The 27763-nt window shown below is 52.1% G+C and overlaps 1 protein-coding gene across 1 annotated transcript in view; it reads left to right on the top strand.

The window, feature by feature from the left end:
- Positions 1-27763, top strand: part of pnpla6 (patatin-like phospholipase domain containing 6) — a 199900-nt gene that overhangs the window by 153809 nt on the left and 18328 nt on the right. The window contains exons 31-33 of the mRNA XM_078235102.1: positions 2266-2382; positions 10414-10562; positions 27203-27355. Coding sequence (XP_078091228.1) covers positions 2266-2382; positions 10414-10562; positions 27203-27355 — 419 coding nt within the window. The remainder of the gene's footprint in view (positions 1-2265; positions 2383-10413; positions 10563-27202; positions 27356-27763) is intronic.

The following is a 27763-nucleotide window of genomic DNA, read 5'->3' on the forward strand; positions in this document are numbered from 1 at the left end:
TGAACCAAGTTCTTTTCTATGAAGGTTTATTGCCCTCCCGCCCAGGAATAGGCTGGAGGTGGATAAGTCTTGCGTGGGGAGCCACCTTTGCACATTGGCAGCGGTGCTGTCAATCTCTCAAATCTGCACAGCATCAAGTGGGGGGGGGCAGGGGCGGGGATCACACAGGCGGACACAGCTTCACTGGCTCAGGGTGCGTTCGTCATCCGCTGGCTAGTCGTTTGGCTTGTTCCGATCCCTGAGGACAACGTCCTGTTACCACTTCCGAATTCTCAATTGGCCAATGGTAACATCCTGTCGGACTGGAAGCAGTTTGGGAAATGAACGCTCCTTTAACTGTCAGAGAGCCAATCAGAAAGTACGCTGGTAAATAAGCCTAACCCGACATTGCTAGTGTTTTACAGTGGAATCCTACCCTGTGCCTTCAACATTGAGTCGAATTCTCCTGACAGATTATTTTTTATTCATGGGATGTGGGCGGCGCTGGCTGGGCCTAGCATTTGTTGCCCATCCCTAATTGTCTCTTGACCTGAGTGACTTGCTAGGCCATTTCAGAGGGGAAAAGATGTACAAGTTAGGTTGACTGGCCATGTTGAATTGCCCCTTAGTCAGGAGAACTAGCAGGGTAAATATGTGGTGTTAGGGCCTGGGTGGGATTGTTATCAGTGCAGGATCGATGGGCTGAATGGCCTCCTCCTGCACTGTAGGGATTCTCTGATTTAAGACTCAGCCACATTGCTGTGGGTCTGGAGTCACACATTGTAGGCCAGGCCGGCAGATTTCCTTCCCTAAAGGACATTACTGAACTAGGTGAGGTTTTACCCAATTGACACTGGTTTGAGGGTAATCATTAAGCTTTTAATTCTAGATTTTTATTGAATTCAAATTTCACCATCTGCCATGGTGGGATTCAAACCCAGTCCCCCCCCACCGGTCTCCCCGCCCCCCCGGTCTCCCCCGCCCCCCCGGTCTCTGGATTACTAGTGCAGTGACAATGCCACTACTCCATTGCCTCCCCTAATATAGACAGTACAGACCATCTAACCACCTCGAGTCTTCATCACATGGTAATTTTTTTTTTTAACTCTAATTTTTGTGAGGAAGGCAGATATTTTGCTTTAAATATCAGAGAATTGAGCTTTGGAGCTGGTGTCTGGTGAGTTGAGGCGGCTGAGTTAGTTCATGCAGACGTTACCATGAAGTAAGACTGAGGTAGCAACTTGCATTAGTGTAGGGCCTTTGACAGAGTGAGTGTCCCAGAGCACATGTAGGTTATAGACATGGAGCACATTCTGACAGGGAGCAGGCTTCCTCTTGATTCTAATACCTACAGTAACAAATTATATATTGTCGCCAACAATTCCCAAACTTCCCCTTTGCTTTGGATAGATGATTGGAGGTTTGGTCAAAATAGCAGGTTTTTAAACAGCAGAGGGAGGGGTTAAGTTTATTTATTAGTGTCACAAGTAGGCTTATGTTCGCACTGCAATGAAGTTACTGTGAAAATCCCCTGGTCGCCACACTCCGGCGCCTGTTCGGGTACACTGCAGGAGAATTTAGCACGGCCAATGCACCCTAACCAGCACTTCTTTCAGACTGTGGGAGGAAACCGGAGCACCCGGAGGAAACCCACGCAGACACGGGGAGAACGTGCAGACTCCACACAGACAGTGACCCAAGCCGGGAATCGAACCCAGTTCCCTGGCGCTGTGAGGCAGCAGTGCTAACCACTGTGCCACCGTGCCGCCCCGGGTAAGGAGGGCTAGGGAGGGAATTCCAGAGTTCAGCAGCTAAAGGCAGGGTCACAAATAGTGGGGGAGACGCAAGAGACCAGAATGATGCAAACCCGGGGAGGGCTGGAGGCAGTTACAGAGAAAGAAACAGTTGAGTGTTAATTTGAGAGTGGGATATTGGTTGCAGCAAGTGTTTTGATTAATATTAACAATGGCAGCTGGGTGGGTTCCACTGTAATGGAGCACTAAACCAGTGATTTTGAGCTGTTCTGATTATTGTAGAGTCCAAAGGAGCAGTTACCTGGCAAGTTGAGTTCAAATCAATCCCTGGGGTGCAGCAGACTTGGTGCTGCCGTATCAATGCTGCTGTGCAGATTTCCATAGGCCTGTGAGTAGAATGCTGTGACCTCCCCTTCTCCACCCCTCCGCACAAAGGCACGCAGCTTGCGCTGAGGAAGTGGGGCAGGGTAGCGGGTCGCGCATACCTGTGCTCTTCTAGGCCGCTGACTGCATCTGTTCCTCGTGTGGTTAGGCTCGCTCTGGCGCTACGTGCGAGCTAGCATGTCCCTCTCGGGATACCTGCCGCCTCTCTGTGACCCAAAGGATGGACACTTGCTCATGGACGGAGGATACATCAACAATCTGCCAGGCAAGTATGTGACGTTAGAATAGCAAGAGGCCAAAGGTGAGACCTAGATAAGCTGCTCGTGAGCGAAGTCTGTCGAGTTAATGGACTCAGTATTCCGCCCTTAAAGCACTGCTTTAAAAAATGGTTGCAGTCCCAAAGCGAAGCTGTTCGAAGCTCTGTATTTGATCTAATCCTGACCAGTCACTTGGCGGAATTCCCAGTTCCAGGTAATGCCGATGCGAGCATGAGACATTTTGGGCGGGATTTTCCGGCTGCGCTCGCCCCAAGGCTGGAAAATCCCACCCGAGGTCAGTGGACCTTTGCGTGTTCAGTGTCTCCCCCCCCCCCCCACTACGATCCCCGTGGCGGGCAGGACGGGAAAATTCCGCCCTTAGCCGCGAACCGTTGGTGGAAAATACCAGCTGCTGAAATGGGCTGGGTGCCATGGGCCCACCTGACTGAGGCAGGAGGTTCCTGGTCAGCTCATGCCCTGTGCTGATTACCCTCTCTCTGCATCGAGTGCCTGCTCAGAACCAAAGCATCTTTATTCATTAAAGGCACCTACGCCAAACACTTATCAGAATGACTTCGGCAAAACCACTGCCGCGGATGCACGATTTGAACATGATCCATCTTGTGTGTGTGTGTGCGTGTCACATTACACACCAAGCTCGGGCGTTCATGTAGAGTCCGCTGACAGGTACACATGCAGGGGGTGGGGGGGAGGAGGGGCGGGGGAGAGGGGATGTGAACACGAAGAGGTGGGGGGGAGTAGGAGGTGAACCTGGTGGGGGGGAAGAAGAGAGAGTGGAGGGAGGGGAGGTGGGGAGTAGGAGGTGAACGTGAGGGGGAGTGGGAGGGGAGAGTGGATGGGGAGTAGGAGGTGAAGCTGCGGTGGGGAGTAGGAAGGGAGAGTGGATGGATGGGAGGTGGGGAGTAGGAGGTGAATGTGAGGGGGGAGTGTAGGGATGGGAGGTGGGGAGTAGGAGGTGAACGTGCGGGGGGAGTGGGGGAGTAGGAGGGGAGAGTGGATGGGGAGTAGGAGGCGAATGTGAGGGGGAGAGTGGATGGGGAGTAGGAGGCGAATGTGAGGGGGAGTGGGAGGGGAGAGTGGATGGGGAGTAGGAGGTGAATGTGAGGGGGAGTGGGAGGGGAGAGTGGATGGGGAGTAGGTGGTGAAGCTGCGGTGGGGAGTAGGAAGGGAGAGTGGATGGATGGGAGGTGGGGAGTAGGAGGTGAATGTGAGGGGGGAGTGTAGGGATGGGAGGTGGGGAGTAGGAGGTGAACGTGCGGGGGGAGTGGGGGAGTAGGAGGGGAGAGTGGATGGGGAGTAGGAGGCGAATGTGAGGGGGAGAGTGGATGGGGAGTAGGAGGCGAATGTGAGGGGGAGTGGGAGGGGAGAGTGGATGGGGAGTAGGAGGTGAAGCTGCGGTGGGGAGTAGGAAAGGAGAGTGGATGGATGGGAGGTGGGGAATAGGAGATGAATGTGAGGGGGGAGTGTAGGGATGGGAGGTGGGGAGTAGGAGGTGAACGTGCGGGGGGAGTGGGGGAGTAGGAGGGGAGAGTGGATGGGGAGTAGGAGGCGAATGTGAGGGGGGAGTGTAGGGATGGGAGGTGGGGAGTAGGAGGTGAATGTGAGGGGGGAGGGGGGTACAGTTGTATTTGAGGTGATTAATGATGGTAATTATTACCTTCACTCTCTTCATTTTCCTTTCTCTGCAGGGATTTTTGTCCCAATAACCCGCTGTGTGACATGGCCTCTGTAACACTATCCATTCACCTGCACATTTGGTCACTGCTCCAGCCCACACTCACCTTCGCTATCGCCCCCGTTCCCTCCCCTTTTTAAATATACCTTTCTCTTTCCCCCCTCCCCACAAGATTCCCCCTCTCTCCGGCCAGAACCCCCTCTTCCCCCACTGCCGGGCCCCCTCCCCCCAGCCGGGCTCCCCCACCCCGGCCGAGCCAAGCGCCCGCAACCCCCCCCCCCACCCCGGCCTCTGGGCCCACCCCCCCTCCCCTGCCGGGCCCCTCACCTGCCTTTCCTTCCCCCCTCCCCCGCCGGGCCCCTCACCTGCCCTTCCTTCCCCCCCCCCCCCCCCCCCCCCACCGGGCCCCTCACCTGCCCTTCCTTCCCTCCCCCCCCCCCCCCCTCCCCCGCCGGGCCCCTCACCTGCCCTTCCTTTCCACCCCCCCCCTCCCCCCCCCCCCCCCCCGAGCTTGTATGCTTCTCTCTTTCTCCCCTCAAGCTCTCTCCGCCCTCAGCCTTTATCTTGGAGACACTCCTCTTTCATTCTGGATCCTATTCCCACTAAAGTGCTGATAATCCAGCCCCCCCCTCCTGGTCCCCATGCTAATGGATATTGTAGATGGCCCAGTGGTATTATCGCTGGGCTATTAATCCAGAAACTCACCTAATGTTCTGGACTGGTTTCAAATCCCACCACTGCAGATGGTGGAATTTGAATTCAATAAAAAATATCTGGAATTAAAAATCTACTGATGACCATGAAACCATTGTCGATTGTCGGAAAAACCCATCTGGTTCACTGATGTCCTTTAGGGAAGGAAATCTGCCGTCCTTACCCGGTCTGGCCTACATGTGACTCCAGAGCCACAGCAATGTTTTTGATTCTTAACTTCCTCTGAAATGGTCTAGTAAACCACTCAGTTCAAGGGCAATTCATAGAATCCCTACAGTGCAGAAGGAGACCATTCGGCCCATTGAGTCTGCGCCAACCACAATCCCACCTCGGCCTTATTCCCGTGACCCCTCATATTTACCCTACTAATCCCCCTAATACTAGGGTTAATTTAGCATGGGATATCAACCTAACCTGCACATTTTCGGACTGTGGGAGGAAACTGGAGCACCCGGAGGAAACCCACGCAGACACGGGGAGAACGTGCAAACTCCACACAGACAGTGACCCGAGGCCGGAATTGAACCCAGGTCCCTGGTGCTGTGAGGCAGCAGTGCTAACCACTGAGCCAGCCATATGGATGGGCAACAAATGCTGGCCCAGCCAGTGACTCCCACATCCCCTGAAAGAATTAAAAAAAAAGCTACCTTCCAAACACTTGAAGTTATCTAAAACTTGCTACGTGTCTTGCACTATGTGCTGTTCCCCTATCAGCAATCTGTGCTCACTCACCCACTCTGGCTTCCACTTAAGCAATGCCTTGATCTTAAACTCCTCATTCTTCTTTTCAAACCATGGCCTCTCCCTTCCCTATCTCAGAAATCTCCTTCAGCCACACAACCCTCCAAAGGGTTTTCACTCCTCTAATCCTGGCCTCTTGGGCAATGGCTGATTTGAATTCCTCACCCGTTGGTGGCCACATTCTACTGCCTGGGCCCCAAGCTCTGGAATTCCCTCCCTAAACCAATGTGGGTTGCTGAGAGTGTACAGCCCTGGACTATCTTCATGGAGCCAGAAGGTTTTCTTTTACTACATTGAACTTGACAACTTCCCCAAATGCTTAATTAATTAATCCCTTCCTCCAGTCCCTCGGTGCTATTTTAAAAAATTAATTGGGGGACATGGGCGTCACTGGCTGGGCCAGCATTTATTGCCCATTCCTAAGTTGCCCAAGGGCAGTTGAGAGTCAACCACATTGCTGTGGCTCTGGAGTCGCATTGTAGGCCAGACCGGGTAAGGACGGCAGATTTCCTTCCCTAAAGGACATTAGTGAACCAGATAGGTCTTTTCGACAATGGTTTCACGGCCATCGGTAGTTCCTCAATTCAGATATTTTCTCTTGAATTCAAATTCCACCATCTGCTGTGGCAGGATTCGAACCCCAGGTCCCCAGAACATTTACTGAGTTTCTGGATTAATAGTCTAGCGATAATACCACTGAGCCATTGCCTCCCCAAATATGCAGTGATTCCAGCCTTGAGTGGGAATGTTGAATGGCGGTAGTGTTGTCCTTGAGTCAACCCTGGGCAGAAGAGCGAGGGGTATTGGGACTGATCCATGGATAGGAGAGTGAAGGGGGCGGTGGGAAGATCGGGTCTGGTTTCTGGGCAGGAGAGCGAGGTTGGGGGGGGGGCGGGGTGAGGAGATCAGGTCTGGTTCATGGGCAGGAGAGTGAAGGGGGGGGGGTTATTGGGACTGATCCATGGGCAGGAGAGTGAAGGGGGGGTTATTGGGACTAGTCCATGGGCAGGAAGGTGAGGGGGGGAGGGGGAATCGGGACTGGTCCATGGGCAGGAGAATGAAGGGGGGGATATCGGGACTGATCCATGGGCAGGAGAGTGAAGGGGGGTTATTGGGACTGGTCCATGGGCAGGAGAGTGAAGGGGGGGGTATCAGGACTGGTTGACATGTTGGGCATAAACACACTTCCTACCTCTGCATTGTGCAACTCAGTCCATGCATTTTCACAGTTTGAAAACTAACCACAATACTTGCTGAAAGTGAATTTGTTTGATATAATGTTGACCATCGACACAATCATGAAAATCTGTATAACGGTAAAGAGAGTAACTTTAAAAATGGTCACGTGTTGTTGGATGTTTACACAATAAGAATATGTTGAAAGGCAGTGATACATCCCAGCTTCCAGACAGGACAAATCTTTCACAATGCAGGCATGCTCCCAACCCTCTGGCTGGCACGTCTAGCACCATGGCAACCAAATTACCCATAAATAAATTAAGAGTTGGACCCAGAACGTTAACCTTAAGATGCTTAAAATGTGATTGACTGCTTTGCCATACGCTGTCCACATCACTGGACCCTGTCACATGCGCTGTGGCATTGCCGCACTGTTGGATGTTGTCAACTTTTCTGACCCCCCACCCCCCCGTATAGTATGCACTGGTGTAAACAATTGTCAGTGTCACACCCCCCCCCAACATCAGCTACTTTTCCACATTCACCCTCAAACTTTGAGTGACAAAGGACCTCAAAATCTCAAATTATTGTACAATAAATCTAAAGTAAAGTTTATTTATTTATTCATCACAAGTAAGGCTTACATTAACACTGCAATGAAGTTACTGTGAAAATCCCCTAGTCGCCACACTCCCGGCGCCTGTTCGGGTACACTGAGGGCAAATTTAGCACGGCCAATTCACCTAATCTGCACATCTTTGGACTGTGGGAGGAAATCGGAGCACCCGGAGGAAACCCACGCAGACACGGGGAGAATGTGCAGACTCCGTACAGACAGTGACCCAAACTGGGATTTGAACCCGGGTCCCTGGCGCTGTGAGGCAGCAGCGCGAACCACCGTAAATCTCCCTTATTGCACATTACCAGAAAATTACACCAGGCATCAAACTTCATTATACGCAAAGTATTTAACTTCTGAATTACTTCATTCCACACAAAGGAACTAATCTCTCACCTGCTCCGTTATATGCACAAGTATTCTCGGGGTATCAAAACTCCACAAAATATCACAACTTAGACTTGGAGATACTACTCGTGGCAGAGTTAATGGATCAGGTTCCCTCCTGATGGGCTTTGTTCCAATGTCGTTGAGTCCCAGACCAGGGTCTCGCTGCTTTTCCTACAGTGCTAGATCCCGGGTTACTGCTGCCGAGGCCACTTTGTCTCCTTCTCTTAGAGAGATCCTGCAGGTACTGATCATGGTTCCGGTCACTGATCAATCACTGTCCTTTTGGCCATGGATTCTGAGAGTCGTGCCTCTGTCAGGGGGTTGTAATTCTCTCAAGAACATGACACACAGGGATGCATGTTCAATTGCTGTCTGTTCAGGCACAGCAACAGCCAGTCAATTCCTGTGCTTGTTCCATAGCTGCACATCCTGTTCTTTGCTGCTGCCACAGTCTTTAGCCTGACACAGACTTAGCCCTTTTAACCATCAGGCTTTGCTGGTGTCTTTATGAATATCCGTCAGGCTACACCACATACTGGCCACCACAGGTTATCTATTTGTCCAATTGCTGCCCCTCAGCGTGTTATATCCCAGTTCTGTTATATATGTCTTGCCCCACTTTTATAGAAGCTGCCTCTCTACATTGGCCTCACTGGTCAAAGAACAAGAACAAAGAACAATACAGCACAGGAACAGGCCCTTCGGCCCTCCAAGCCCGTGCCGCTCCCTGGTCCAAACTAGACCATTCTTTTGTATCCCTCCATTCCCACTCCGTTCATATGGCTGTCTAGATAAGTCTTAAACGTTCCCAGTGTGTCCGCCTCCACCACCTTGCCTGGCAGCGCATTCCAGGCCCCCACCACCCTCTGTGTAAAATATGTCCTTCTGATATCTGTGTTAAACCTCCCCCCCTTCACCTTGAACCTATGACCCCTCGTGAACGTCACCACCGACCTGGGGAAAAGCTTCCCACCGTTCATCCTATCTATGCCTTTCATAATTTTATACACCTCTATTAAGTCTCCCCTCATCCTCCGTCTTTCCAGGGAGAACAACCCCAGTTTACCCAATCTCTCCTCATAACTAAGCCCCTCCATACCAGGCAACATCCTGGTAAACCTCCTCTGTGCTCTCTCCAAAGCCTCCACGTCCTTCTGGTAGTGTGGCGACCAGAACTGGACGCAGTATTCCAAATGCGGCTGAACCAACGTTCTATACATCTGCAACATCAGACCCCAACTTTTATACTCTATGCCCCGTCCTATAAAGGCAAGCATGCCATATGCCTTCTTCACCACCTTCTCCACCTGTGACGTCACTTTCAAGGATCTGTGGACTTGCACATCCAGGTCCCTCTGCGTAACTACACCCTTTATGGTTCTGCCATTTATCGTATAGCTCCCCCCTACATTATTTCTACCAAAATGCCAGATGTGACAATTTTCCTTACCGCTGACCACATTCCTATAGTTCCGCAGTAAAACTTTGCAGTGGCCACATTTGTGTTCCCCATTTTGCTCTAGAAATGTCTTCCCTGTTTAATTGTGGATCATCGCTTCATAAATATTGTTTGTTTTTCAGCAGTTTCTGTGCATAGACCATCACACATCACGGTACATGTCTCTGCAAATATCGAGCCGAGATATAATGTCCCCTAACTCCCAAGTAACACACTGGGTAGCACTGTCGCCTCAGTGCCAGGGACCTGGGTTTGATTCACAGCTTGGGTCATTGCGCGGAGCCTGTGCGTTCTCCCCATGTCTGCGTGGGTTTCCGCCGAGTGCTCCGGTTATGAAGAACGGTACAGCACAGGAGCAGGCCCTCCAAGCCTGCGCCGATCACGTTTATCTATCTAAACCAGCCGCTTATATCCCTCTATTCCCCATTCATATGCCTATGAAGATAAGTCATAAATGTGGCTAATGTATCTGCTTCAACCACCTCACTTGGCCGTGCATTCCAGACCCCCACCACCCTCTGTGTAAAAAAACTTCCCCCGCACATCTCCACTGAACCTTTCCCCTCCTTATCTTGAACTTGTTTCCTTCCAAGACCCAAAAGATGCGCTGGTTAGGGTGCATTGGCCATGCCAAATCCTCCCTCAGTGTATACGAACAGGCGCCGGAGTGTGGCGACTAGGGATATTCACAGTAACTTCATTGCAGTGTTAATGTAAGCCGACTTCTGACACTAATAAATAAACTTTAAACATAATAAACAGCCCCACATCTGCATCTTGTATTGCAGTAAAATGATTGTCGAGTTAGATTTGGCACAGTCGTAAGTAACGGATGAGATTACTGCCTTGTGTTAATGTCTTAAGTATCTGTCATTCAGTGTGGCGTTCGTTCACTATTCACTGAAGAGGTTCACGCAAAGAGTTGCGGTTTAAATTTTGTGTACTGGTAGAATAAACACCAATGCAATTGCTGCTTTGCTAACTTGTTACCTTCTTGTTGAAAGCGGATTTTGGTAAGTGGAGAGCAATGCTATAGATTGACAGTGTAATGAGAATGGACTTTTCTCGTGTCGGTTCTGGGCGCGGTGCGAGGGCAGTCCTCTGACTCTTGAGGACTAACCTGGCAGAGACGGTGTTTGTGGGGCTAGTCTTTGGAGAGTTTGTGGTGCGCTGCACAGAGTGGAATATTCGGCTCCTGGCCAGCTCCAGTGTTGAATGAACCGTTTCTCTTACCATTGCAGCTGACATCGCTAAAACCATGGGCGCCAAAACCGTCATTGCCATTGATGTGGGCAGCAGGGACGAGACTGAGCTCAGTAACTATGGAGACAGCCTTTCGGGATGGTGGTTGCTTTGGAAACGCCTAAACCCTTGGACAGAGAAAGTTAAAGTAGGAAACTTGGCAGCAAAGTCTGCTTTTCAGTGCATTTGCACAGTGAGCTTTTGTGAAGGAGTAATTGGCCGCTGCAGTGAGGGGGAAGCTGGGGAAGAAAGTGCTTCCATCTCTCGTCCCTAATCCACAGCTACTCAGATAGCAACTCCATCTGCGCACATCTGTCCACCCTCCTGACCCCACTGTCTGACTGCCGGCCATTTCCATACACCTACCACTGCGCACATCTGTCCAAATTTCAGAGGACATTCCCACTCGCTGCCGAATCCCAAAGAGTAGAAATGCCCCCTCGGGGCTAAGATTGTCATTTATGTTTATAATTCCCCCATTGTTGCTCGGGCCGTGTTGTGGTAATGCGGGCAGGGAGATCTTGTTCTGCAGCAATTTAATGCTTGCACCCACATTGAGAGCTTGATGTTGGTACAATGTGGGTGCAGAATGTGAGGGAGGCTTCATTTCCCCAGCCTTGCCATCTCCAGGGATTCTTTCACATGCCCCTCTCCTTGGGAGGCCAGATCAGTGACGGGTGTACTGCCTGCCTCGGTGATGTGACTGTTCTCGGAGTGTTTCCTGAATTGCTGAGACTACCATCGCATTTGTCCTTTTTTTTTTTTGCCACCTCCCACTCATTATCTTCCTCCCACTCTCTCTCTCTCTCTCCTGCCCTTTTGTATGTCTCATTCTGTGGCCTGAGTCTGTGTCTCTCTCGCTCTCCCTTCCCTCTCGAGCTTGCACACACTCTCTCTCTCTCATATACAGGACTTGAGTACATTGGAAAAGGTGTAATTGTGATCACTGTCAAAGGGTGATGAATTGGATTACAGAGTGCGATCCAACACTCAACACAGTTAAGAATGACACGAATTACTAAGCGGGAGTAGGAATTAATGGCCCGTGATGATCATGAGGGAGACAGGTGCTGAACTACATTGCAGCCACTCCAGTTCAATGTGTTTATTACGAATTTGCCACGTATTGATGGGAAGATATTGCCAAGTGAAGCTTGCTCAAGGTTATTTTGGCAGCGAGAAGATGGTGATGAGAAGCAGTGAGCAAACTCATCAAATGCAAAGAGCTGCACGTTCTTCATCGTTATAAACAGATTCTCTGCATGATTCAAAAAGGGGTTCATAACCCCTCTGTGATTGACACAGAGAGAGAGAGTCCGTACCCCTCTGTGATTGACACAGAGAGAGTCCGTACCCCTCTGTGATTGACAGAGAGAGAGAGAGAGAGTCCGTACCCCTCTGTGATTGACAGAGAGAGAGAGAGAGAGTCCGTACCCCTCTGTGATTGAGAGAGAGAGAGAGAGTCCGTACCCCTCTGTGATTGAGAGAGAGAGAGAGAGAGTCCGTACCCCTCTGTGATTGAGAGAGAGAGAGAGAGTCCGTACCCCTCAGTGATTGACAGAGAGAGAGAGTCCGTACCCCTCAGTGATTGACAGAGAGAGAGTCCGTACCCCCTCTGTGATTGACAGAGAGAGAGAGTCCGTACCCCCTCTGTGATTGACAGAGAGAGAGAGTCCGTACCCCTCTGTGATTGACAGAGAGAGAGTACGTACCCCTCTGTGATTGACAGAGAGAGAGAGAGTCCGTACCCCTCTGTGATTGACAGAGAGAGAGAGAGAGAGTCCGTACCCCTCTGTGATTGACAGAGAGAGAGAGAGAGAGTCCGTACCCCTCTGTGATTGTGAGAGAGAGAGAGAGTCCGTACCCCTCAGTGATTGACAGAGAGAGAGAGAGTCCGTACCCCTCTGTAATTGACAGAGCGAGAGAGAGTCCGTACCCCTCTGTGACTGACAGAGAGAGAGTCCGTACCCCCTCTGTGATTGACAGAGAGAGAGAGTCCGTACCCCCTCTGTGATTGACAGAGAGAGAGAGTCCGTACCCCTCTGTGATTGACAGAGAGAGAGTCCGTACCCCTCTGTGATTGACAGAGAGAGAGAGAGAGAGTCCGTACCCCTCTGTGATTGACAGAGAGAGAGAGAGAGTCCGTACCCCTCTGTGATTGACAGAGAGAGAGAGTCCGTACCCGTCTGTGATTGACAGAGAGAGAGAGAGTCCGTACCCCTCTGTGATTGACAGAGAGAGAGAGTCCGTACCCCTCTGTGATTGACAGAGAGAGAGAGTCCGTACCCCTCTGTGATTGACGGAGAGAGAGAGAGAGTCTGTACCCCTCTGTGATTGACAAAGAGAGAGAGAGTCCGTACCCCCTCTGTGATTGACAGAGAGAGTCCGTACCCCCTCTGTGCTTGACAGAGAGAGAGTCCGTACCCCCTCTGTGCTTGACAGAGAGAGAGTCCGTACCCCCTCTGTGCTTGACAGAGAGAGAGTCCGTACCCCTCTGTGATTGACAGAGAGAGAGAGAGAGAGTCCGTACCCCTCTGTGATTGACACAGAGAGAGAGAGAGAGAGTCCGTGCCCCTCTGTGATTGACAGAGAGAGAGAGAGTCCGTACCCCTCTGTAATTGACAGAGAGAGAGTCCGTACCCCTCTGTGATTGACAGAGAGAGAGAGAGTCCGTACCCCCTCTGTGATTGACAGAGAGAGAGAGAGTCCGTACCCCTCTGTGATTGACACAGAGAGAGAGTCTGTACCCCTCTGTGATTGACAGAGCGAGAGAGTCCGTACCCCTCTGTGATTGACAGAGCGAGAGAGTCCGTACCCCCTCTGTGATTGACAGAGAGAGAGAGAGAGTCCGTACCCCTCTGTGATTGACACAGAGAGAGAGAGAGTCCGTACCCCTCTGTGATTGACACAGAGAGAGAGAGTCCGTGCCCCTCTGTGATTGACAGAGAGAGAGAGAGTGTCCGTACCCCTCTGTAATTGACAGAGAGAGAGTCCGTACCCCTCTGTGATTGACAGAGAGAGAGAGAGTCTGTACCCCCTCTGTGATTGACACAGAGAGAGAGTCTGTACCCCTCTGTGATTGACAGAGCGAGAGAGTCCGTACCCCTCTGTGATTGACAGAGCGAGAGAGTCCGTACCCCCTCTGTGATTGACAGAGAGAGAGAGAGAGTCCGTACCCCTCTGTGATTGACACAGAGAGAGAGTCCGTGCCCCTCTGTGATTGACAGAGAGAGAGAGAGAGTCCGTACCCCTCTGTGATTGACAGAGAGAGAGAGAGTCCGTACCCCTCTGTGATTGACAGAGAGAGAGAGAGAGAGTCCGTACCCCTCTGTGATTGACAGAGAGAGAGAGAGAGTCCGTACCCCTCTGTGATTGACAGAGAGAGAGAGTCCGTACCCCTCTGTGATTGACAGAGAGAGAGTCTGTACCCCTGTGTGATTGACAGAGAGAGAGAGTCTGTACCCCTCTGTGATTGACACAGAGAGAGAGTCTGTACCCCTGTGTGATTGACAGAGAGAGAGAGTCCGTATCCCTCTGTGACTGACAGAGAGAGAGAGAGTCCGTACCCCTCTGTGATTGACAGAGAGAGAGAGAGAGTCCGTACCCCTCTGTGATTGACAGAGAGAGAGAGAGAGTCCGTACCCCTCTGTGATTGACAGAGAGAGAGAGTCCGTACCCCTCTGTGATTGACAGAGAGAGAGAGAGAGTCCGTACCCCTCTGTGATTGACAGAGCGAGAGAGAGTCCGTACCCCTCTGTGATTGACAGAGAGAGAGAGAGAGTCCGTACCCCTCTGTGATTGACAGAGAGAGAGAGTCCGTACCCCTCTGTGATTGAGAGAGAGAGAGTCCGTACCCCTCTGTGATTGACACAGAGAGAGAGAGAGAGTCCGTACCCCTCTGTGATTGACAGAGAGAGAGAGAGGGTCCGTACCCCTCTGTGATTGACAGAGCGAGAGAGAGTCCGTACCCCTCTGTGATTGACAGAGAGAGAGAGAGTCCGTACCCCTCTGTGATTGACAGAGAGAGAGAGAGAGAGAGTCCGTACCCCTCTGTGATTGACAGAGAGAGAGAGAGAGAGAGTCCGTACCCCTCTGATTGACAGAGAGAGAGAGAGAGTCCGTACCCCTCTGTGATTGACAGAGAGAGATAGAGAGTCCGTACCCCTCTGTGATTGACAGAGAGAGAGAGTCCGTACCCCTCTGTGATTGATAGAGAGAGAGTCCGTACCCCTCTGTGATTGATAGAGAGAGAGTCCGTACCCCTCTGTGATTGACAGAGAGAGAGTCCGTACCCCTCTGTGATTGACAGAGCGAGAGAGAGTCCGTACCCCTCTGTGATTGAGAGAGAGAGAGTCCGTACCCCTCTGTGATTGATAGAGAGAGAGTCCGTACCCCTATGTGATTGACAGAGAGAGAGAGAGAGTCCGTACCCCTCTGTGATTGACAGAGAGAGAGAGAGAGTCCGTACCCCTCTGTGATTGACAGAGAGAGAGTCCGTACCCCTCTGTGATTGACAGAGAGAGAGAGAGTCCGTACCCCTCTGTGATTGACAGAGAGAGAGAGAGAGAGAGTCCGTACCCCTCTGTGATTGACAGAGAGAGAGAGAGAGTCCGTACCCCTCTGTGATTGACAGAGAGAGAGAGTCCGTACCCCTCTGTGATTGACAGAGAGAGAGTCTGTACCCCTGTGTGATTGACAGAGAGAGAGAGAGTCCGTACCCCTCTGTGATTGAGAGAGAGAGAGTCCGTACCCCTCTGTGATTGATAGAGAGAGAGTCCGTACCCCTCTGTGATTGACAGAGAGAGAGTCCGTACCCCTCTGTTATTGACAGAGCGAGAGAGAGTCCGTACCCCTCTGTGATTGACAGAGAGAGAGAGAGAGTCCGTACCCCTCTGTGATTGACAGAGAGAGAGAGAGTCCGTACCCCCTCTGTGATTGACAGAGAGAGAGAGAGAGTCCGTACCCCCTCTGTGATTGACAGAGAGAGAGAGAGTCCGTACCCCTCTGTGATTGACAGAGAGAGAGAGAGTCCGTACCCCTCTGTAATTGACAGAGAGAGAGTCCGTACCCCTCTGTGATTGACAGAGAGAGAGAGAGAGTCCGTACCCCCTCTGTGATTGACAGAGAGAGAGAGAGTCCGTACCCCTCTGTGATTGACAGAGAGAGAGTCTGTACCCCTCTGTGATTGACAGAGCGAGAGAGTCCGTACCCCTCTGTGATTGACAGAGCGAGAGAGTCCGTACCCCTCTGTGATTGACAGAGAGAGAGAGAGTCCGTACCCCTCTGTGATTGACAGAGCGAGAGAGTCCGTACCCCCTCTGTGATTGACAGAGAGAGAGAGAGTCCGTACCCCTCTGTGATTGACAGAGAGAGAGAGAGTCCGTACCCCCTCTGTGATTGACAGAGAGAGAGAGAGTCCGTACCCCTCTGTGATTGACAGAGCGAGAGAGTCCGTACCCCCTCTGTGATTGACACAGAGAGAGAGTCCGTGCCCCTCTGTGATTGACAGAGAGAGAGAGAGTCCGTACCCCTCTGTGATTGACAGAGCGAGAGAGTCCGTACCCCTCTGTGATGGACAGAGAGAGAGAGAGTCCGTACCCCTCTGTGATTGACAGAGAGAGAGAGAGAGAGTCCGTACACCTCTGTGATTGACAGAGAGAGAGAGAGAGTCCGTACCCCTCTGTGATTGACAGAGAGAGAGAGAGAGTCCGTACCCCTCTGTGATTGACAGAGAGAGAGAGAGAGAGTCCGTACCCCTCTGTGATTGACAGAGAGAGAGAGAGAGTCCGTACCCCTCTGTGATTGACAGAGAGAGAGAGAGTCCGTACCCCACTGTGATTGACAGAGAGAGAGAGAGAGAGTCCGTACCCCTCTGTGATTGACAGAGAGAGAGAGAGAGTCCGTACCCCTCTGTGATTGACAGAGAGAGAGAGTCTGTACCCTGTGTGATTGACAGAGAGAGAGAGTCTGTACCCCTCTGTGATTGACACAGAGAGAGAGTCCGTACCCCTCTGTGATTGACAGAGAGAGAGAGAGTCCGTACCCCTCTGTGATTGACAGAGAGAGAGAGAGAGAGTCCGTACCCCTCTGTGATTGACAGAGAGAGAGAGTCCGTACCCCTCTGTGATTGACAGAGAGAGAGAGTCCGTACCCCTCTGTGATTGACAGAGCGAGAGAGAGTCCGTACCCCTCTGTGATTGACAGAGAGAGAGAGAGAGTCCGTACCCCTCTGTGATTGATAGAGAGAGAGTCCGTACCCCTCTGTGATTGACAGAGAGAGAGTCCGTACCCCTCTGTGATTGACAGAGCGAGAGAGAGTCCGTACCCCTCTGTGATTGACAGAGCGAGAGAGAGTCCGTACCCCTCTGTGATTGAGAGAGAGAGAGTCCGTACCCCTCTGTAATTGACAGAGAGAGAGAGAGTCCGTACCCCTCTGTGATTGAGAGAGAGAGAGTCCGTACCCCTCTGATTGACAGAGAGAGAGTCCGTACCCCTCTGTGATTGACAGAGCGAGAGAGAGTCCGTACCCCTCTGTGATTGACAGAGAGAGAGAGAGAGTCCGTACCCCTCTGTAATTGACAGAGAGAGAGAGTCCGTACCCCCTCTGTGATTGACAGAGAGAGAGAGTCCGTACACCTCTGTGATTGAGAGAGAGAGTCCGTACCCCTCTGTGAGTGACAGAGAGAGAGAGAGAGTCCGTACCCCTCTGTGATTGACAGAGAGAGAGAGAGTCCGTACCCCTCTGTGATTGACACAGAGAGAGAGTCCGTACCCCTCTGTGATTGACAGAGAGAGAGTCCGTACTCCTCTGTGACTGACACAGAGAGAGAGAGTCCGTACCCCTCTGTGATTGACACAGAGAGAGAGAGTCCGTACCCCTCTGTGATTGACAGAGAGAGAGTCCGTACCCCTCTGTGACTGACACAGAGAGAGAGAGTCCGTACCCCTCTGTGACTGACACAGAGAGAGAGAGTCCATACCCCTCTGTGACTGACACAGAGAGAGAGAGTCCGTACCCCTCTGTGACTGACACAGAGAGAGTCCGTACCCCTCTGTGACTGACACAGAGAGAGAGAGTCCGTACCCCTCTGTGATTGACAGAGAGAGAGAGAGTCCGTACCCCTCTGTGATTGACAGAGAGAGAGAGAGAGAGTCCGTACCCCTCTGTGATTGACAGAGAGAGAGAGAGTCCGTACCCCTCTGTGATTGACAGAGAGAGAGAGAGAGAGTCCGTACCCCTCTGTGATTGACAGAGAGAGAGAGAGAGTCCGTACCCCTCTGTGATTGACAGAGAGAGAGAGAGAGTCCGTACCCCTCTGTGATTGACAGAGAGAGAGAGAGTCCGTACCCCCTCTGTGATTGACAGAGAGAGAGAGAGAGTCCGTACCCCCTCTGTGATTGACAGAGAGAGAGAGAGTCCGTACCCCTCTGTGATTGACAGAGAGAGAGAGAGTCCGTACCCCTCTGTAATTGACAGAGAGAGAGTCCGTACCCCTCTGTGATTGACAGAGAGAGAGAGAGAGTCTGTACCCCCTCTGTGATTGACACAGAGAGAGAGTGTCCGTACCCCTCTGTGATTGACACAGAGAGAGAGTCTGTACCCCTCTGTGATTGACAGAGCGAGAGAGTCCGTACCCCTCTGTGATTGACAGAGCGAGAGAGTCCGTACCCCTCTGTGATTGACAGAGAGAGAGAGAGTCCGTACCCCTCTGTGATTGACAGAGAGAGAGAGAGTCCGTACCCCTCTGTGATTGACAGAGAGAGAGAGAGTCCGTACCCCCTCTGTGATTGACAGAGAGAGAGTCCGTACCCCTCTGTGATTGACAGAGCGAGAGAGTCCGTACCCCCTCTGTGATTGACAGAGAGAGAGAGAGTCCGTACCCCTCTGTGATTGACAGAGCGAGAGAGTCCGTACCCCTCTGTGATTGACAGAGCGAGAGAGTCCGTACCCCTCTGTGATTGACAGAGAGAGAGAGTCCGTACCCCTCTGTGATTGACAGAGCGAGAGAGTCCGTACCCCTCTGTGATTGACACAGAGAGAGTCCGTACCCCTCTGTGATTGACAGAGAGAGAGAGAGAGAGTCCGTACCCCTCTGTGATTGACAGAGAGAGAGAGAGAGAGTCCGTACCCCTCTGTGATTGAGAGAGAGAGAGAGAGTCCGTACCCCTCTGTGATTGAGAGAGAGAGAGAGAGTCCGTACCCCTCTGTGATTGAGAGAGAGAGAGAGAGAGAGTCCGTACCCCTCTGTGATTGAGAGAGAGAGAGAGAGTCCGTACCCCTCAGTGATTGACAGAGAGAGAGAGTCCGTACCCCTCAGTGATTGACAGAGAGAGAGTCCGTACCCCCTCTGTGATTGACAGAGAGAGAGAGTCCGTACCCCCTCTGTGATTGACAGAGAGAGAGAGTCCGTACCCCTCTGTGATTGACAGAGAGTACGTACCCCTCTGTGATTGACAGAGAGAGAGAGAGTCCGTACCCCTCTGTGATTGACAGAGAGAGAGAGAGAGAGTCCGTACCCCTCTGTGATTGACAGAGAGAGAGAGAGAGAGTCCGTACCCCTCTGTGATTGAGAGAGAGAGAGAGAGTCCGTACCCCTCAGTGATTGACAGAGAGAGAGAGAGTCCGTACCCCTCTGTAATTGACAGAGCGAGAGAGAGTCCGTACCCCTCTGTGACTGACAGAGAGAGAGTCCGTACCCCCTCTGTGATTGACAGAGAGAGAGAGTCCGTACCCCCTCTGTGATTGACAGAGAGAGAGAGTCCGTACCCCTCTGTGATTGACAGAGAGAGAGTCCGTACCCCTCTGTGATTGACAGAGAGAGAGAGAGAGAGTCCGTACCCCTCTGTGATTGACAGAGAGAGAGAGAGAGTCCGTACCCCTCTGTGATTGACAGAGAGAGAGAGTCCGTACCCGTCTGTGATTGACAGAGAGAGAGAGAGTCCGTACCCCTCTGTGATTGACAGAGAGAGAGAGTCCGTACCCCTCTGTGATTGACAGAGAGAGAGAGTCCGTACCCCTCTGTGATTGACGGAGAGAGAGAGAGAGTCTGTACCCCTCTGTGATTGACAAAGAGAGAGAGAGTCCGTACCCCCTCTGTGATTGACAGAGAGAGTCCGTACCCCCTCTGTGCTTGACAGAGAGAGAGTCCGTACCCCCTCTGTGCTTGACAGAGAGAGAGTCCGTACCCCCTCTGTGCTTGACAGAGAGAGAGTCCGTACCCCTCTGTGATTGACAGAGAGAGAGAGAGAGAGTCCGTACCCCTCTGTGATTGACACAGAGAGAGAGAGAGAGAGTCCGTGCCCCTCTGTGATTGACAGAGAGAGAGAGAGTCCGTACCCCTCTGCAATTGACAGAGAGAGAGTCCGTACCCCTCTGTGATTGACAGAGAGAGAGAGAGTCCGTACCCCCTCTGTGATTGACAGAGAGAGAGAGAGTCCGTACCCCTCTGTGATTGACACAGAGAGAGAGTCTGTACCCCTCTGTGATTGACAGAGCGAGAGAGTCCGTACCCCTCTGTGATTGACAGAGCGAGAGAGTCCGTACCCCCTCTGTGATTGACAGAGAGAGAGAGAGAGTCCGTACCCCTCTGTGATTGACACAGAGAGAGAGAGAGTCCGTACCCCTCTGTGATTGACACAGAGAGAGAGAGTCCGTGCCCCTCTGTGATTGACAGAGAGAGAGAGAGTGTCCGTACCCCTCTGTAATTGACAGAGAGAGAGTCCGTACCCCTCTGTGATTGACAGAGAGAGAGAGAGTCTGTACCCCCTCTGTGATTGACACAGAGAGAGAGTCTGTACCCCTCTGTGATTGACAGAGCGAGAGAGTCCGTACCCCTCTGTGATTGACAGAGCGAGAGAGTCCGTACCCCCTCTGTGATTGACAGAGAGAGAGAGAGAGTCCGTACCCCTCTGTGATTGACACAGAGAGAGAGTCCGTGCCCCTCTGTGATTGACAGAGAGAGAGAGAGAGTCCGTACCCCTCTGTGATTGACAGAGAGAGAGAGAGTCCGTACCCCTCTGTGATTGACAGAGAGAGAGAGAGAGAGTCCGTACCCCTCTGTGATTGACAGAGAGAGAGAGAGAGTCCGTACCCCTCTGTGATTGACAGAGAGAGAGAGTCCGTACCCCTCTGTGATTGACAGAGAGAGAGTCTGTACCCCTGTGTGATTGACAGAGAGAGAGAGTCTGTACCCCTCTGTGATTGACACAGAGAGAGAGTCTGTACCCCTGTGTGATTGACAGAGAGAGAGAGAGTCCGTATCCCTCTGTGACTGACAGAGAGAGAGAGAGTCCGTACCCCTCTGTGATTGACAGAGAGAGAGAGAGAGTCCGTACCCCTCTGTGATTGACAGAGCGAGAGAGAGTCCGTACCCCTCTGTGATTGACAGAGAGAGAGAGAGAGTCCGTACCCCTCTGTGATTGACAGAGAGAGAGAGTCCGTACCCCTCTGTGATTGAGAGAGAGAGAGTCCGTACCCCTCTGTGATTGACACAGAGAGAGAGAGAGAGTCCGTACCCCTCTGTGATTGACAGAGAGAGAGAGAGGGTCCGTACCCCTCTGTGATTGACAGAGCGAGAGAGTGTCCGTACCCCTCTGTGATTGACAGAGAGAGAGAGAGTCCGTACCCCTCTGTGATTGACAGAGAGAGAGAGAGAGAGAGTCCGTACCCCTCTGTGATTGACAGAGAGAGAGAGAGAGAGAGTCCGTACCCCTCTGATTGACAGAGAGAGAGAGAGAGTCCGTACCCCTCTGTGATTGACAGAGAGAGATAGAGAGTCCGTACCCCTCTGTGATTGACAGAGAGAGAGAGTCCGTACCCCTCTGTGATTGATAGAGAGAGAGTCCGTACCCCTCTGTGATTGATAGAGAGAGAGTCCGTACCCCTCTGTGATTGACAGAGAGAGAGTCCGTACCCCTCTGTGATTGACAGAGCGAGAGAGAGTCCGTACCCCTCTGTGATTGAGAGAGAGAGAGTCCGTACCCCTCTGTGATTGATAGAGAGAGAGTCCGTACCCCTATGTGATTGACAGAGAGAGAGAGAGAGTCCGTACCCCTCTGTGATTGACAGAGAGAGAGAGAGAGTCCGTACCCCTCTGTGATTGACAGAGAGAGAGTCCGTACCCCTCTGTGATTGACAGAGAGAGAGAGAGTCCGTACCCCTCTGTGATTGACAGAGAGAGAGAGAGAGAGAGTCCGTACCCCTCTGTGATTGACAGAGAGAGAGAGAGAGTCCGTACCCCTCTGTGATTGACAGAGAGAGAGAGTCCGTACCCCTCTGTGATTGACAGAGAGAGAGTCTGTACCCCTGTGTGATTGACAGAGAGAGAGAGAGTCCGTACCCCTCTGTGATTGAGAGAGAGAGAGTCCGTACCCCTCTGTGATTGATAGAGAGAGAGTCCGTACCCCTCTGTGATTGACAGAGAGAGAGTCCGTACCCCTCTGTTATTGACAGAGCGAGAGAGAGTCCGTACCCCTCTGTGATTGACAGAGAGAGAGAGTCCGTACCCCTCTGTGATTGACAGAGAGAGAGAGAGTCCGTACCCCCTCTGTGATTGACAGAGAGAGAGAGAGAGTCCGTACCCCCTCTGTGATTGACAGAGAGAGAGAGAGTCCGTACCCCTCTGTGATTGACAGAGAGAGAGAGAGTCCGTACCCCTCTGTAATTGACAGAGAGAGAGTCCGTACCCCTCTGTGATTGACAGAGAGAGAGAGAGAGTCCGTACCCCCTCTGTGATTGACAGAGAGAGAGAGAGTCCGTACCCCTCTGTGATTGACAGAGAGAGAGTCTGTACCCCTCTGTGATTGACAGAGCGAGAGAGTCCGTACCCCTCTGTGATTGACAGAGCGAGAGAGTCCGTACCCCCTCTGTGATTGACAGAAAGAGAGAGAGTCCGTACCCCTCTGTGATTGACAGAGAGAGAGAGAGTCCGTACCCCCTCTGTGATTGACAGAGAGAGAGAGAGTCCGTACCCCTCTGTGATTGACAGAGCGAGAGAGTCCGTACCCCCTCTGTGATTGACACAGAGAGAGAGTCCGTGCCCCTCTGTGATTGACAGAGAGAGAGAGAGTCCGTACCCCTCTGTGATTGACAGAGCGAGAGAGTCCGTACCCCTCTGTGATGGACAGAGAGAGAGAGAGTCCGTACCCCTCTGTGATTGACAGAGAGAGAGAGAGAGAGTCCGTACACCTCTGTGATTGACAGAGAGAGAGAGAGAGTCCGTACCCCTCTGTGATTGACAGAGAGAGAGAGAGAGTCCGTACCCCTCTGTGATTGACAGAGAGAGAGAGAGAGTCCGTACCCCTCTGTGATTGACAGAGAGAGAGAGAGAGTCCGTACCCCTCTGTGATTGACAGAGAGAGAGAGAGTCCGTACCCCACTGTGATTGACAGAGAGAGAGAGAGAGAGTCCGTACCCCTCTGTGATTGACAGAGAGAGAGAGAGAGTCCGTACCCCTCTGTGATTGACAGAGAGAGAGAGAGAGTCTGTACCCTGTGTGATTGACAGAGAGAGAGAGTCTGTACCCCTCTGTGATTGACACAGAGAGAGAGTCCGTACCCCTCTGTGATTGACAGAGAGAGAGAGAGTCCGTTCCCCTCTGTGATTGACAGAGAGAGAGAGTCCGTACCCCTCTGTGATTGACAGAGAGAGAGAGAGTCCGTACCCCTCTGTGATTGACAGAGAGAGAGAGAGAGAGTCCGTACCCCTCTGTGATTGACAGAGAGAGAGAGTCCGTACCCCTCTGTGATTGACAGAGAGAGAGAGTCCGTACCCCTCTGTGATTGACAGAGCGAGAGAGAGTCCGTACCCCTCTGTGATTGACAGAGAGAGAGAGAGAGTCCGTACCCCTCTGTGATTGATAGAGAGAGAGTCCGTACCCCTCTGTGATTGACAGAGAGAGAGTCCGTACCCCTCTGTGATTGACAGAGCGAGAGAGAGTCCGTACCCCTCTGTGATTGACAGAGCGAGAGAGAGTCCGTACCCCTCTGTGATTGAGAGAGAGAGAGTCCGTACCCCTCTGTAATTGACAGAGAGAGAGAGAGTCCGTACCCCTCTGTGATTGAGAGAGAGAGAGTCCGTACCCCTCTGATTGACAGAGAGAGAGTCCGTACCCCTCTGTGATTGACAGAGCGAGAGAGAGTCCGTACCCCTCTGTGATTGACAGAGAGAGAGAGAGAGTCCGTACCCCTCTGTAATTGACAGAGAGAGAGAGTCCGTACCCCCTCTGTGATTGACAGAGAGAGAGAGTCCGTACACCTCTGTGATTGAGAGAGAGAGTCCGTACCCCTCTGTGAGTGACAGAGAGAGAGAGAGAGTCCGTACCCCTCTGTGATTGACAGAGAGAGAGAGAGTCCGTACCCCTCTGTGATTGACACAGAGAGAGAGTCCGTACCCCTCTGTGATTGACAGAGAGAGAGTCCGTACTCCTCTGTGACTGACACAGAGAGAGAGAGTCCGTACCCCTCTGTGATTGACACAGAGAGAGAGAGTCCGTACCCCTCTGTGATTGACAGAGAGAGAGTCCGTACCCCTCTGTGACTGACACAGAGAGAGAGAGTCCGTACCCCTCTGTGACTGACACAGAGAGAGAGAGTCCATACCCCTCTGTGACTGACACAGAGAGAGAGAGTCCGTACCCCTCTGTGACTGACACAGAGAGAGTCCGTACCCCTCTGTGACTGACACAGAGAGAGAGAGTCCGTACCCCTCTGTGATTGACAGAGAGAGAGAGAGTCCGTACCCCTCTGTGATTGACAGAGAGAGAGAGAGAGAGTCCGTACCCCTCTGTGATTGACAGAGAGAGAGAGAGTCCGTACCCCTCTGTGATTGACAGAGAGAGAGAGAGAGAGTCCGTACCCCTCTGTGATTGACAGAGAGAGAGAGAGAGTCCGTACCCCTCTGTGATTGACAGAGAGAGAGAGAGAGTCCGTACCCCTCTGTGATTGACAGAGAGAGAGAGAGTCCGTACCCCCTCTGTGATTGACAGAGAGAGAGAGAGAGTCCGTACCCCCTCTGTGATTGACAGAGAGAGAGAGAGTCCGTACCCCTCTGTGATTGACAGAGAGAGAGAGAGTCCGTACCCCTCTGTAATTGACAGAGAGAGAGTCCGTACCCCTCTGTGATTGACAGAGAGAGAGAGAGAGTCTGTACCCCCTCTGTGATTGACACAGAGAGAGAGAGTCCGTACCCCTCTGTGATTGACACAGAGAGAGAGTCTGTACCCCTCTGTGATTGACAGAGCGAGAGAGTCCGTACCCCTCTGTGATTGACAGAGCGAGAGAGTCCGTACCCCTCTGTGATTGACAGAGAGAGAGAGAGTCCGTACCCCTCTGTGATTGACAGAGAGAGAGAGAGTCCGTACCCCTCTGTGATTGACAGAGAGAGAGAGAGTCCGTACCCCCTCTGTGATTGACAGAGAGAGAGTCCGTACCCCTCTGTGATTGACAGAGCGAGAGAGTCCGTACCCCCTCTGTGATTGACAGAGAGAGAGAGAGTCCGTACCCCTCTGTGATTGACAGAGCGAGAGAGTCCGTACCCCTCTGTGATTGACAGAGCGAGAGAGTCCGTACCCCTCTGTGATTGACAGAGAGAGAGAGTCCGTACCCCTCTGTGATTGACAGAGCGAGAGAGTCCGTACCCCTCTGTGATTGACAGAGAGAGAGAGAGTCCGTACCCCTCTGTGATTGACAGAGAGAGAGAGAGAGTCCGTACCCCTCTGTGATTGACAGAGAGAGAGAGAGAGAGTCCGTACCCCTCTGTGATTGACAGAGAGAGAGAGAGAGTCCGTACCCCTCTGTGATTGACAGAGAGAGAGAGAGTCCGTACCCCTCTGTGATTGACAGAGAGAGAGAGTCCGTACCCCTCTGTGATTGACAGAGAGAGAGAGAGAGTCCGTACCCCTCTGTGATTGACAGAGAGAGAGAGAGAGTCCGTACCCCTCTGTGATTGACAGAGAGAGAGAGAGAGTCCGTACCCCTCTGTGATTGACAGAGAGAGAGAGAGTCCGTACCCCTCTGTGATTGACAGAGAGAGAGAGAGAGAGTCCGTACCCCTCTGTGATTGACAGAGAGAGAGAGAGAGAGTCTGTACCCTGTGTGATTGACAGAGAGAGAGAGTCTGTACCCCTCTGTGATTGACACAGAGAGAGAGTCTGTACCCCTGTGTGATTGACAGAGAGAGAGAGAGAGTCCGTACCCCTCTGTGATTGATAGAGAGAGAGTCCGTACCCCTCTGTGATTGACAGAGAGAGAGTCCGTACCCCTCTGTGATTGACAGAGCGAGAGAGAGTCCGTACCCCTCTGTGATTGAGAGAGAGAGAGAGAGAGTCCGTACCCCTCTGTAATTGACAGAGAGAGAGAGAGTCCGTACCCCTCTGTGATTGAGAGAGAGAGAGTCCGTACCCCTCTGATTGACAGAGAGTCCGTACCCCTCTGTGATTGACAGAGCGAGAGAGAGTCCGTACCCCTCTGTGATTGACAGAGCGAGAGAGAGTCCGTACCCCTCTGTGATTGAGAGAGAGAGAGTCCGTACCCCTCTGTGATTGATAGAGAGAGAGTCCGTACCCCTCTGTGATTGACAGAGAGAGTCCGTACCCCTCTGTGATTGACAGAGCGAGAGAGAGTCCGTACCCCTCTGTGATTGACAGAGCGAGTGAGAGTCCGTACCCCTCTGTGATTGACAGAGAGAGAGAGAGAGAGAGAGTCCGTACCCCTCTGTAATTGACAGAGAGAGAGAGTCCGTACCCCCTCTGTGATTGACAGAGAGAGAGAGTCCGTACACCTCTGTGATTGAGAGAGAGAGTCCGTACCCCTCTGTGAGTGACAGAGAGAGAGAGAGTCCGTACCCCTCTGTGATTGACAGAGAGAGAGAGAGTCCGTACCCCTCTGTGATTGACACAGAGAGAGAGTCCGTACCCCTCTGTGATTGACAGAGAGTCCGTACTCCTCTGTGACTGACACAGAGAGAGAGAGTCCGTACCCCTCTGTGATTGACACAGAGAGAGAGAGTCCGTACCCCTCTGTGATTGACAGAGAGAGAGTCCGTACCCCTCTGTGACTGACACAGAGAGAGAGAGTCCATACCCCTCTGTGACTGACACAGAGAGAGAGAGTCCGTACCCCTCTGTGACTGACACAGAGAGAGTCCGTACCCCTCTGTGACTGACACAGAGAGAGAGAGTCCGTACCCCTCTGTGACTGACACAGAGAGAGAGAGTCCGTACCCCTCTGTGATTGACAGAGAGAGAGTCCGTACCCCTGTGATTGACGGAGGGAGAGAGAGAGTCCGTACCCCTCTGTGATTGACAGAGTGCAGTTGCACCTTGCGACTCTCAGCGAGACAGTTGGCCCCTGTGGTTTTCAGAGACTGGCCCTTTGTAACAAGAGGTGGGGAAAATGAATGAAGAATTTCCATGCTGCTCAAATGTCCACCTGTCTTCAATGTTGCTGCTGATCAAATGGGGGAATTTCATGTAGAAATGATCTAATGTAGTAAGAAATGTAATGTTAATGCACAACCTTTTTTCGCTGTGCTAATTAACACTCTGCCTTGCTTTCTCTTTTCCTCCTGTTTTCCCTCTCTCTCTCGGTCCTGCCATTACGGCATTATCTCCTTTGCGGTAATCTTGTGCCGAATGCGTTACATTCCGTTAGCGGAAGTATCCCTGCTTGTGTCACAGTGTATTCGGACCACCAGTGCAGCCACGGGCTCCTCTCAGGCTGATGTGCGTTGTGTTGTGTGATGCTGATTACAGGTTGTGTGTAACGCAGCCTTGCTCTGATACGTTCTAGGTGCCGGATATGGCAGAAATCCAGTCTCGGCTGGCGTACGTGTCCTGTGTGCGGCAGCTGGAGTTGGTGAAGAACAGTGCGTACTGTGAGTACATTCGGCCGCCTATCGACAGGTTCAAAACCATGGACTTCGGCAAGTTTGATGAAATTTATGTAAGTGTTACATCGCTTCGCTCACGCTTTCAGGGAATGAAGGAATCGTACAACAAGGAGGCCATTCAGCCCGCTGTGCTTGTACTGGCTTTTCTGAGAGTTTCCCAATTAACCCCAATTCCCAGACATTTTCCCCACAGCCCCTGAACCCATCTTAATGATCTTGCGCATGGACTTCTGAAAAGCCTTTGACAGGGTACCTCATGGTAGACCGGTACGAAAGGTAGAGTCTCACAGGATCAGAGGAGAGCTGGCAAGATGGATGGTAGCACAGCGGTTAGCACTGCTGCCTCACAGCACCCGGGACTTGGGTTCGATTCCTGGCTTGGGTCGTTGTTTGTGTGGAGTTTGCGTGTTCTCCCCGTGTCTGCATGGGTTTCCTTCGGGTGCTCCCGTTTCCCCCCACAT

The sequence above is a fragment of the Mustelus asterias genome, chromosome 19 (genome assembly GCF_964213995.1).
Source record: "Mustelus asterias chromosome 19, sMusAst1.hap1.1, whole genome shotgun sequence".
NCBI lineage: Eukaryota > Metazoa > Chordata > Chondrichthyes > Carcharhiniformes > Triakidae > Mustelus > Mustelus asterias.